At 45.8% G+C, this 12,019-nt stretch overlaps 1 protein-coding gene across 4 annotated transcripts in view; it reads left to right on the top strand.

Moving 5' to 3' along the window:
* LOC148034375 (mitochondrial 28S ribosomal protein S29-like protein) overlaps positions 1–12,019 on the top strand; it is a 95,777-nt gene that overhangs the window by 22,925 nt on the left and 60,833 nt on the right. For all 4 annotated transcript variants that reach the window (XR_015691066.1, XR_015691064.1, XR_015691065.1 and 1 more), the window contains exon 3: positions 11,350–11,615. Coding sequence is in view for 1 of the 4 variants with exons in the window: in XM_087679322.1 (XP_087535448.1) it covers positions 11,350–11,615 (266 nt within the window). In the remaining 3 variants the exon portion in view is untranslated. The remainder of the gene's footprint in view (positions 1–11,349; positions 11,616–12,019) is intronic.

Raw genomic sequence — 12,019 nt, forward strand, 5'->3', positions numbered from 1 at the left:
GCATAAAGGGAATGTGTTCTTAACAATTGGAATAGTAATCGTAAGTGTTCCAAATGTTATTCTTTTGATCTACTAAAGATCAAGATATCATCCAAGAAGACTATTACAAAATGTCCTAGATAGGGCCGTAACACACTATTCATTAGCTTCATAAAGGTAGTTGGTGCGTTAGTGAGGCCAAAAGGCATCACCAAAAAATCATAATGCCCATATCTAGTGCGAAATGCTGTCTTAGGAACATCCTGTGTCTTAATTCTTACTTGGTGATAGCCTGATCTTAAGTCTATTTTTGTGAAGAATTTTGCCCCTTGTAATTGATCAAAAAGATCTTCCATTCTGGGCATAGAAAATTTATCCTTTCATTAAGTGCTCTATAATCAACACAAAGTTGCATAGAACCGTCTTTTTTCTTTACTAATAAAATTGGCGAAGCCCAAGGTGAATTGCTGGGTTGTATAAACCCTTTATCAAGGTAATCTTTAATTTGTCTTTCAACTTCTTGGTGCTGTGTTTCACTTAACTTATAAGGTGGTTTAGAAATAGGGTGTGTTTCCCTATCTATGTCAATTGGGTGATTTATATCACCCCTGTCTGGTGGAAGGCCACTTGGTAAATCAGAAGGAAACACATCTTTAAATTCATCTAACAAACCACTTAATTCATTACTTACATTCAACTCACAAACATAAGAAAATTGTTGCTTTATATTACAGAAAGTAAAAGTGTTTTGTATAGGAAGAGACCATAACATATATACCTCACAAGCCTCCTTCTTTATCAGCTTCTGAACTTCAGTGGAACACAACAAAGGGTTATTACATACTTCATGTTCACCTTGAATCACAAAAGTCTTACCATCCCTTTCAAATTCCAGTGTATTATGATGATAACTACGTTTTAAGGATGGTTCCAATCCCCATAGCCACTCCCTCCCTAAAGCAATATCGGCTCTTTCCATATTCATAATTTGGAAATCAAGTTTATCTTTATATCCTTGGATCTCAATTTCCAAATTGGATACCATTGTATCCCATATTTTATTATCTTGACCTTGCATCATACGAACAACATATTGATGCCCACTCTTTTGTTGGGGAAGTTTCAATTTTTTGACAAGTGCATAATTCATGAAATTGTGGGTAGCAGAGTCATTAATCATGACTCTAACCCTCTTTCCAGCTATCAATCCATGCACTCTAACTAAATCATGTGGCCCAAAGGTAGGCTGCCACATAGAAGTTGACATACAACACCTGTGTTGTACATCCTTGTGCAAGACCTCTAAAGATTTATACCTTTCATGCCCCTTTAATTCCAGGGTCTGCACTATATGGATTTGTTTTTCTTTTCCCTTGCCCTTGTCCTTATCCTTTCCTTATCTTCCCTCTTTTTCCTTTGAGGGCAATTCTAGGCAGCATGGTTAGGGGATAGGCAATTGAAACACAGCCTTTCTTTTTTGGCCTTATCAAAGTCATCTTGACTTAACTTTGGCCTTACATATTGTTTCTTTTCAAAGGGTTGTTTCTTGCCCTTAAGAAATGGCATTTTCCTTTTAAATTTGCCTACAAATTTTGGGTTTCCAATTCGTTAGTCTTAGGCTTTGTATTAGTGAGACTAGTGAGTGTACCTGGATGCGTACTATCTTCATTGATTAATGCAAATTTAATTGTCTCTTCAAGCGTCTTAGGTGAACTCCTTTTTTACTTTCTTTTTACAGGCCTTATCTAGTCCCCTAATGAATCCTCTTGTCTTTTGAAATTCATCTATTCCTTCCAATTTGAGGATTATCTCACGATATTCCTCCAGATATGTCAGCAGTGGTCTTCCCTTTTGTTAGACATAATCCCAATCTTCCCATTCCATTTCATTTTAAGGAAGGAATTCTTTCAAAAAGACCGATTCAAATTGAGTCCAAGTTTCAGGTATTTTATTTGCTTCCTTTAAAGTTCGCCACCATTTATATGCCTTTGGCCCTAAAGTTAAACTGGCCTCCAGCGCTTGGAGATGTGATGGAGTATTTTTAAGTTTGTGCAAATCCTTCCATTTTTGGAGAAAATTAAAGATAGTGTCTTTATTTCTATCTTTTTCCTCCCCATGAAACTAAGGGGGTTTCATATCTTTTAACATTGGGTTATCCCTCAACTTTTGGTGGGGTTCCCTAGGATCTCTCATAGTTACATCTAAATCTTTTGATGAAGATGGAATATCTGAGGTTTCTAGCTTATTTTCATCCCTTTCTAGTAATAAGGTTAATTGAGATTTTATTTTGGTGAGTGTTTGAGTTAGAAATTCCATTTGAACCCCCTGTGCTTGCACACGAGCAGTTAGATCATCGAATTGTTCTCGTGTGGCAAAAAAATCTTCCCATTGTTCTTCTTGTATTTCTGTTTCATGTGGATCTACCATAGGGTGGTCTCCAGAACTAGAGCCTTCGATTACCCCCTCTCTCCCTTTCCCCTCCATTAATACACTGGAATTGGAAAGCAAATATAAGAAATTTGCATACAAGTTGGGGTACTTCCCTGATTACAATAAAACAGAAATCAATGATCTCTATAAAGTAGAGATGGCGGAAAGAACAAGGCAGCTGGGAACACGGCCTGTCGGCAGGAGCGCTGGGTATGGGTGTAATTAATCACCCCCTATCAGGTCACGTGGGAACATAGGTTGTGAACCAAAAAGATTAAAGATTAAAGATTAAAACCGGACTTAGTCCCATCGTAATCGCCCGCAGGAATGTTGACGATAAACGTAATCCGTTTTGTCCCTGTCCGTCGTAATCGCCTTTGTTAACACACACAAAAAATGACGACTGACGTGTCTCGGCGGCTCTTCATGAGGATCTGGCGGCTCTGATACCAGTGTGGTGCGTCTGATGAGTAGACCAGAAGTAGCCAAAACTCCTGACGACGGTCAAGTCTGGTGTGTATGAAATGGCACGAGTCTCTTCTTTCACCTCCCAACCTCGCCTAGATGAGTGCTAGCTCCTCTCTCCCCATTTCCTCTGCCAGCCGTCTGCTTCAGGTGAGTCCTACTATTCTTAGACTCTCTTACCCTCTAGGCTCCCCTTGACCCCGTTCGGGTGCCCAAGGCCCCCAGACGGTCATCCCTCGCTCCTGTCTCCCATAAATTACCTTATTAATGTAACAAGCATCTTTATTTCCTCGCATAGTTATATCTCCGAGTTTCTTTCGGAGTTTGGTACGGTAGAGTGTAAGTCCATTTCATACCCATGGACCTTAAGTCCAAGTTGGTGACTCCCAGAGATCCCCTACTAGATGCTATTCCGTACAAGTGCCTTATGTGCTCTTGATCTAGCTTATGCATACTAGGCTTGACATTTCCTTTGTGGTGGCATTCTATCTTCTTTCCTAAAGACCCCTACTTAGGCTCACTAGCAAAGTGATTTGTGGGTGTTGCGCTATATACATGGGGCTCAATTCTATGGAATCATGTATGGAGAGGTGCTAGTCTTGACTCTTGCTATATGGAGTGACTCAGATTGAGCAAGAGATGTGGAGTCTAGACACTCCACTATAGGTTTTGCTCTATCCATTTGATCCAGAGCTATCTCACGGAGCGGTAACAAGCAACCTACCATGACCTTATATTCTACAAAGGCGGAGTATTGGGCTCTTTGTTGTACATCAAAGGAGGCAGTTTGGCTTTGTTGATTGTTAGTGGAGATTGGCTTTCCATAGACATGACCTACTAAGTTCCTTGTGGATAACCAAAGTGCCCTAGCTTTGGTGAAGAACCTTGTGTTCATGCTTGCATGAAGCACATTGATGTTCAATATTGATTTGTAGGGGAGTGGATCGTGGATTTTGAGTTAGTAGTAGCCTATTGTCCCACAGAGGACAATGCAACATGTCTCTTAATGAAACCTTTGTATTAGGCTACTATGCTTCATCACATCTAGTCTTTGGGTTGAGAGGGGGTGATAGCTTGTATTTTATTGGTTTGTAATCTCTTGGTTGTGAGCTTTGTTAGAGTTTGATGGAGATATAGGAGCTCTAACTTTTTGAGCTCACTATGTTTGTGGGCTTTTTCAGTGAGTTTAGGGTGTGTCAATAGTAGCAGAGGGCTGTTTACAGCCTTTGCATTTCTTTTCCAGTGGTGGTGGGCAGCCTGCATTTATTAGGGTGGCTTGTTTTATTTTCACCTAGCATTATTGTATTATTTTTGTGCATGTCGGCCAGCATATTACCTATCTATATACCCCCCCCCCCCCCCCCCCCCCCCAAAAAAAAAAAAAAAAAAAAAACACACAAACACAACCAAAAGAAAAAAGGGCCCAACACTTGGCTGGTCATTCACTTGTCTTGCAGGTTGACAGGGCACCCTATTGTCAGCCTTTCTCCATCTTTGTTGCTGCCATTGTCATCAGCCTGATCTGATGTCCTCACTAATGCTTGGGCTTGTGTGCAGGGATTGATTAGTTTGCCATTGTATTCAGCTTTCGATTCAAATACAGTGCAGAGTTATCACTCCATTCTCTTCTTCCTTGCTGTCTCTCTCTTCTTTTGCTTTGCATGTTTCATGTTTCCCTTTCGTTGCGCACTCTCATATGCACGTGTTGTCAGTTGTATTCCTAGTCTAGAGCTTCCTCTATTGGACCACCTTTCAGATATGGAAGTCTCACTGCCAGCACATACTATCACCTGTGTGGAGTATTTGGCTTGGCCTTGGTCTTGTCTATATACTAAGAAGATTCACCTGTGTGGAATATTTGGCTTGGCCTTGTCTATATACTAAGAAGATGTCAGAGTGCAGCGGTGCGGAAGCGTAGGACTGAGAGAGAGAGAACGCAGAGAGAGAAGGGAGAGAAAGAGACAGTGTACACTGAAGATCTGCTGTATAAAGAATGCTGAATACAAAGATATACACGGGCGCAGTGCGCCGGACTGCGTGTCTCCACCTCGACGATGCGACCTGCTGTCCACCTCGAAGTCTGCTGCAGTCTGCACTGTCTGCTGTCTGAAATCTGCGAACAGAGACAGAGATCTGCACGGCACCGGTCTGTAATCTGCGACAGAGAATGAATGCCAGACTGCTGAAAACGTCAGCAATAAATAGGCGAAAATCTGCCTAGAATGGGGCGCCAAAATAGGGCGCAGCCTGATAAAAATCAGCTGCAGGCAGTCGGACTGCCACGTGGCAGTCTGACTGCACAGTCCAACTGTGCAGCTGGACTGTGCAGCTGCTGCCTTCCTGAAACCAGGCTATGATCTCTGACACCCCCTCTCAGAGCCTGGACAGGGCAGAAGCCTGAGGGATCTGGAATGTTGCCGAAGTAGAGCCTGAGGAAGCGCCTTCGTAAACAAATCCGCAAGATTATCCTCCGTCTTGCAATACTCCACAGTGATGGTTTCATCCAAAAGCTTTTCTTGGATGAAGTGGTACTGGATCTCAATGTGCTTCGTCCGGGCATGAAAAACAGGATTCCTCGCCAAGGCAATGCAACTCTCATTGTCACATCGCAGCAATGTAGGACGAGTCTGGGGGCACCCAAGCTCCTCCAACAGTCTCCGAAGCCACACAACCTCGCATGTGGTGGAAGACGCGGCCCGATACTCCGCCTCAGTAGACGAAAGGGCTACTGTGGGCTGCTTCTTGCTACTCCAAGAAATAACACCTGCACCCAAAGTAAAGCAGTAACCTGTTGTAGACCGCCTGTGGTCCACGTCATCGGCCCAATCCGAGTCGCTCCAACCTGCAAGTACAAGATCTCTGTCTCTGTTCGCAGATTTCAGACAGCAGACAGTGCAGACTGCAGCAGACTTCGAGGTGGACAGCACTGGCCATTGGAAGAAGGATTGCCCTGACAAAGACTCGAAGGACACCAAGAAGAAGGAAACCAAGGATTCTGGAGCGGTGGCTACACCCTCATCAGCTGCATTTCTACACTTAGTTGTCATTGAGGACGCTTCACCGAATGCTTCTGATGCTGCGATGGCGGCTTCCCAATCTCGAGAGTGGATTATTGATAGTGGTGCCTCACGGCACATGACTCCTTCATCAGATGGTGTTGCCTAGCTGCGACCTTCGCGTGGGCAGGTTCTCATTGGAGACAGCTCTTCTGTTTCTATTGCAGGTCGGGGTAAGATGCAGCTTATTCCGGATGGACGAGGTGGCACCCATACTTCAGAGGTTTTGCATGTACCAGGATTGGGGTACCATCTCCTTTCAGTTCATAAGATTTGCTCCCTTGGTCTTCTGGTGGAGTTTGACAGTTCTACAGTGCGAGTCCTTGATCGTGAATTGAGGAAGGTTCTATCATCTGGATATGAGGAGAACGGCATTTACAAACTGAAGTCTTCCACTGCCGTCTCTACTCTTCTTCTTACCTCACAGTCACAGTCTGAATTATGGCATGCTAGGTTTGGTCACCTGAACTATGACTATCTTCGGAAGGCGTCACGGGGACAGCTTGTTCGAGGGTTGCCGGATATAGTGGTGAGCCAGCAGCCTTGTGTCTCCTGCATAAGGGGGAAGCAGCATAGGGATGCCATTCCCCACACCGCTTCGCGGCGGTCTACTTCACCGATGGAGTTAGTATCTACGGATCTATGTGGCCCTATGAGGAATGAGTCTCTGCGTGGGAGCTCGTACTTCATGCTGATCGTGGATGACTATAGCAGGATGACATGGGCCTATTTTTTGGCACTAAAATCAGAAGCTTTCTCGCACTACAAGGATTGGCTTCTCTTTGAGGAGAACCGATCAGGCCGGAAGTTGAAGACCTTGCGATCCGACAAGGGAGGTGAATTTGTCTCTAATGAATTTACTCGGTTTTGTGCAGATAGAGGAATTCACCAGGAGTTTGCCAATACGAATACTCCACAAGAAAATGGTATTCTCGAACGGAAGAATCGCAGTGTGATCGAGATGGCGCGCACCATGATGGAGCACCGACAGACCCCCCAGGTTCTGTGGGCCGAGGCTGTGGCTACTGCTGTCCACATCCTTAATCGATCCCCTACTTCGGCCGTGGAAGGGATGACTCCATTTGAGGCGTATTTTGGGTCGAAGCCAGATGTTTCTTACTTTCGGGTCTTTGGGTGCGATGCCTATGTTCACATTCCCAAAGCTCACCGTGACAAATTTGAAGCGGCGTCCCGCAAACAGGTATTTGTTGGCTACAGCTCCCAGTCCCAAGGCTACCGACTGTATGATCCCGTCAAGCGGGATGTATATACTAGCCGTGATGTGCGGTTTGAGGAGGTTCCGGCTTCTTCAACGGGTGAGGAGCATCCCGTTCTTGGAGATCCAGGGGAGAGTTTGGCTCCTTCTACAGTTCCACTGGAGCCTGTGCCGTTTGATTATGATTCTGTTTCTGACACAGAGTCTACTGTTCCACCGGATCCTTCTGAGGAGTTACCACTGGTGGACATTCCAGAGTCTTCTATTGATGGAGAACGACGAGGGGAGGTTCGGCCTCCTCCTCGCTGGGCCCGTGACACACTCCGTGATTCAGGGATCGAGGGGGTTCCTGAGGAGTGGGGACCGCAGGATGGTCCGCGGCGGTCACGGAGGCACCAGGCGCATTCTTCGGAGCTTGTGTGCTCCAATTATTGTTTGATGTCCCGAGTTATGCAGGATCGAGAGCCCACCTCCGTGAAGGAGGCTTTACAGTCCGCCCCATGGAAGAAAGCTATGGAAGCTGAGTTGGAGGGTATTGAGAGGAATGGCACTTGGTCACTTGTGCCACGCCCCCCGAAGAAGAAGGTGATTGGAGTCAAGTGGGTCTTCAAGACCAAATATCTCAGTGATGGTACTTTGGATAAGCACAAGGCTCGCCTTGTTGCTAAGGGTTTTGCCCAGCGCCCAGGGATTGACTGTCATGACACCTTTGCCCCTACAGCTCGTATGGCAACCATTAGAGCTGTTCTTGCTTTGGCTGGCCATAGGAGATGGCCTGTTTACCAGCTGGATGTGAAGTCGGCCTTCCTGAATGGTGATTTAAAGGAGGAGATCTACGTTGAGCAGCCTCCTGGCTTTGGTTCTTCAGATGGGAAAGTCTACCGGTTGAAGAAGGCCCTGTATGGTCTCAAGCAGGCCTCGCGAGCTTGGAACGAGAAGATTGATTCGTTCCTCCAATCTCAGTTGGGGTATCGGCGGTCCAAGGCCGATCCGCAGCTGTATGTTCACACTTCCGAGGATGGTTGTGTGTTGTTTGTATTATATGTTGATGATTTGATTGTCACAGGTGATGATGCACAGCAGGTCCAGGAGACAAAGTCAGCTTTACATCGGACGTTCGAGATGACGGATTTGGGGCTACTCCATTTCTTTTTAGGACATGAGATTTTTCAGTCTCAGAGGGGGATCTTTCTCTCCCAACAGAGATATGTACAGGAGCTCTTGGTGTCTTTTGAGATGGAAGATTGTCGGGCCCTCTCTACTCCTATGGATCCGAACTGGAAGGCCACTTCCCACTCAGCTTCTGCTTTGGCGGATGCTTCCCGCTATCGACAGTTGATAGGGTCTTTGATTTGGCTTCTCAACACCAGGGTTGATCTATGTTTTGCTGTTGGGCTCTTGGCAGGGTTCATGAGTGAACCTAAGACGGTGCATTGGCAGGCTGCTCAGAGGATACTTCGGTATCTGAGGGGGACGTCTGATTTGGGGATTCATTACCCCGCAGGGACAGATGGGTCAGATCTTGTACTTGCAGGTTGGAGCGACTCGGATTGGGCCGGTGACGTGGACCACAGGCGGTCTACAACAGGTTACTGCTTTACCTCGATTCACGATCAAGGACTCGCACTGTAGAACTGTCAAACTCCACCAGAAGACCAAGGGAGCAAATCTTATGAACTGAAAGGAGATGGTACCCCAATCCTGGTACATGCAAAACCTCTGAAGTATGGGTGCCACCTCGTCCATCCGGAATAAGCTGCATCTTACCCCGACCTGCAATAGAAACAGAAGAGCTGTCTCCAATGAGAACCTGCCCACGCGAAGGTCGCAGCTGGGCAACACCATCTGATGAAGGAGTCATGTGCCGTGAGGCACCACTATCAATAATCCACTCTCGAGATTGGGAAGCCACCATCGCAGCATCAGAAGCATTCGGTGAAGCGTCCTCAATGACAACTAAGTGTAGAAATGCAGCTGATGAGGGTGCAGCCACCGCTCCAGAATCCTTGGTTTCCTTCTTCTTGGTGTCCTTCGAGTCTTTGTCAGGGCAATCCTTCTTCCAATGGCCAGTCTTTCCACAAATATGACATGTGGAGTCTTTGTCCTTGTCCTTCTCCTTGTCCTTCTTGGACTTGTTATCCCCCTTCTTCTTCTTTTGGTCCTTCCCCTTCTTCTGAGAGGCTTGACCTGTCAACGCCTCCGTCTTGGAAGCATTCTGTCCCTTTAACTGTTCCTCTTGGTCCAAGACCATAGGAACCAACTCTTCCCACCGAAGAGTAGACTCTCGCCCCGAAGCAATAAGGGCAGAGTAGAATGTACCGAATCGTGGCGGCAACTGGGACAAGAGTGTAATCGCCATGTCTTCGGAGGAGATCGGCTTCCCCGCATTCTGAACCTGCATCTGTAGCTGCCTTAGCTTGTTAATGTGTTCCCTTAGCGAAGAAGACTTATTGACGGACAAGGTCCGCATCTGAACCTCCAAAGAAACCCTCTTCATCAGGGTCATCCGATTGTACATTTGATCAAGCTCCAGCCATATCTCACGAGCCACCGTCAAGTGCTCGATGTGAGCGATCACGGCTGTAGTGCATGATAGAAAGAGAAAGGATCGAATCCGGGCATTCAGTTTGTCCCAATGAGACTGGGCCCTGGCCAACTCCGCACGAGCATCAGAAGAGAGTTTGGACTCATCTCTTACCGAAGGCCGGTCAATATCTTCCTGTACCAACTCCGCCAAATCATAGGACTCCAGAATGGCCAACATCATAACGCGCCAAATGCGGTAGTTGTCGCCGTCGAGCTTCTGATCTGTAGGAAGAGCCGGTAGGACAGGCACCTTCCGGTCCATAATCGCCTGGAACTCCAGGTCCATCTCTGTAGACATCTTCACCTGCAATGCCTTCTCAAACGCAAAAGCAGCCCCCTCTGACTGAGTAGACTCAGCCTGCTAAGGCTCTTCAGCGTCCCGAAGCTCCTTCACCCGCTGGAGGCGATGAAAAAGCAAAACCTGCACTTTTAGGTTGAAAACTCAAACTTTCTCCGCGAGAAACAGCAGTAAACAGCAGCAAATCCACCACCTGTACTCCTTTCCTGTGCGCCCACACTCGTTTCAGCCTTGTTCCAAGGCGCAGCCCTCCTGTCTGCCCTTAAACGCAAAAAACGCAAATTTGTGTCGCGATGGAAACTCCTCTTCAGGTTGATTCTGCGCTCAGTCAGCCCTCAAACACAGCTCTGATACCATGTCAGAGTGCAGCGGTGCGGAAGCGTAGGACTGAGAGAGAGAGAACGCAGAGAGAGAAGGGAGAGAAAGAGACAGTGTACACTGAAGATCTGCTGTATAAAGAATGCTGAATACAAAGATATACACGGGCGCAGTGCGCCGGACTGCGTGTCTCCACCTCGACGATGCGACCTGCTGTCCACCTCGAAGTCTGCTGCAGTCTGCACTGTCTGCTGTCTGAAATCTGCGAACAGAGACAGAGATCTGCACGGCACCGGTCTGTAATCTGCGACAGAGAATGAATGCCAGACTGCTGAAAACGTCAGCAATAAATAGGCGAAAATCTGCCTAGAATGGGGCGCCAAAATAGGGCGCAGCCTGATAAAAATCAGCTGCAGGCAGTCGGACTGCCACGTGGCAGTCCGACTGCACAGTCCGACTGTGCAGCTGCTGCCTGCCTGAAACCAGGCTATGATCTCTGACAGAAGATTCTTGGAGATATTGCAGGAATCATTTGTTTTGTTTGTTTTTGTTTTTTTGGTATGATTTTCCTCAGGCTACAACCTTTGGAAGGATATTTTCACTCAGATTTTAAAAATAGTCAGTACTTTGACCGTACCCCTAACCAATGCAAACAATGAGTATCTACACATTGTATAGTTGTGCGAATGATGCAAAAACTGCATGTTCTGTTCGTGCCTATGCTAACCTTTGTTAAGCTCTTGAGGCTGTAATAATCGGTGAGACTCTTAACTTATATCGGCATATATTGCTTTGTACTTGTGAAGCTCCTTTTTTTCCCTTTTTTTCTTGCCTGAAATGTCATGTGGATTTTCTTAACATTAAATAGAATATCTCAAGAATCATCTGCTTGATTCATGGAGAATTATTTGTTATTGGAATGCTGTTTTAACTCCAGGTCTAGAGAATGTGATAACATTCAACAAAAACATCTTTTTTGATGGTGCGCCTTTGTTTTGCAGCATATAATCAACGGAAAAAGCTAGTAAGACAACAGCGCTTCTTGGACAATGCGGATCTTGGTTTTAAGAAGCATCTGGTCATTGATGGGCTTTCTGGAAGTGGGAAAACTTTCATACTTGCAATGCTTGTGCAATGGGCTCGAAGCCAAGGGTGGCTGGTTTGTTACATTCCTAGTGCTAAAAAGTGGACCCATGGTGCTTTATATTATAAGAATGAAGTGAGTGGGCTTTGGGATACTCCTGTACAAGCTATGTCTATGCTTGAGGTATGAAATATCTTGTACTGCTCTCTGAAACTTACTGCTCTGCTGGTTGCACAAACTGAGATTCAAGCTCATTCACTAGTACTTCTACAAATCTATATTTGCTTGCTCTTTGCTGCATAATTTTCTGTGACAAGGGTTTTGTAGACTTCTTCTATTGAGGACTTTACAATTTTTGTTTGTCTTGACGAAGGAAAGTCCCTAGATAGGAGAAAAGCTTTTAGGCTGCGTCTAATTTGTTAGGTAAAGAATATATGGACTTTTCATCCCCTTTCAGTTTATGACCTTTGCTGCTTACTCCTATTTGTTTTACCCCTAGTCCATTGTACATATGTCTTTTTAGCCCTCAGCTCATTCAGGTTTGTGCTCTCCAGTATGTTGCTGAGAATGGTGTTGATATGGAGCAC

This window comes from Lygodium microphyllum, chromosome 6, assembly GCF_053477565.2.
Source record: "Lygodium microphyllum isolate KBCC chromosome 6, Lygodium_microphyllum_v1.1.10, whole genome shotgun sequence".
Classification (NCBI taxonomy): domain Eukaryota; kingdom Viridiplantae; phylum Streptophyta; class Polypodiopsida; order Schizaeales; family Lygodiaceae; genus Lygodium; species Lygodium microphyllum.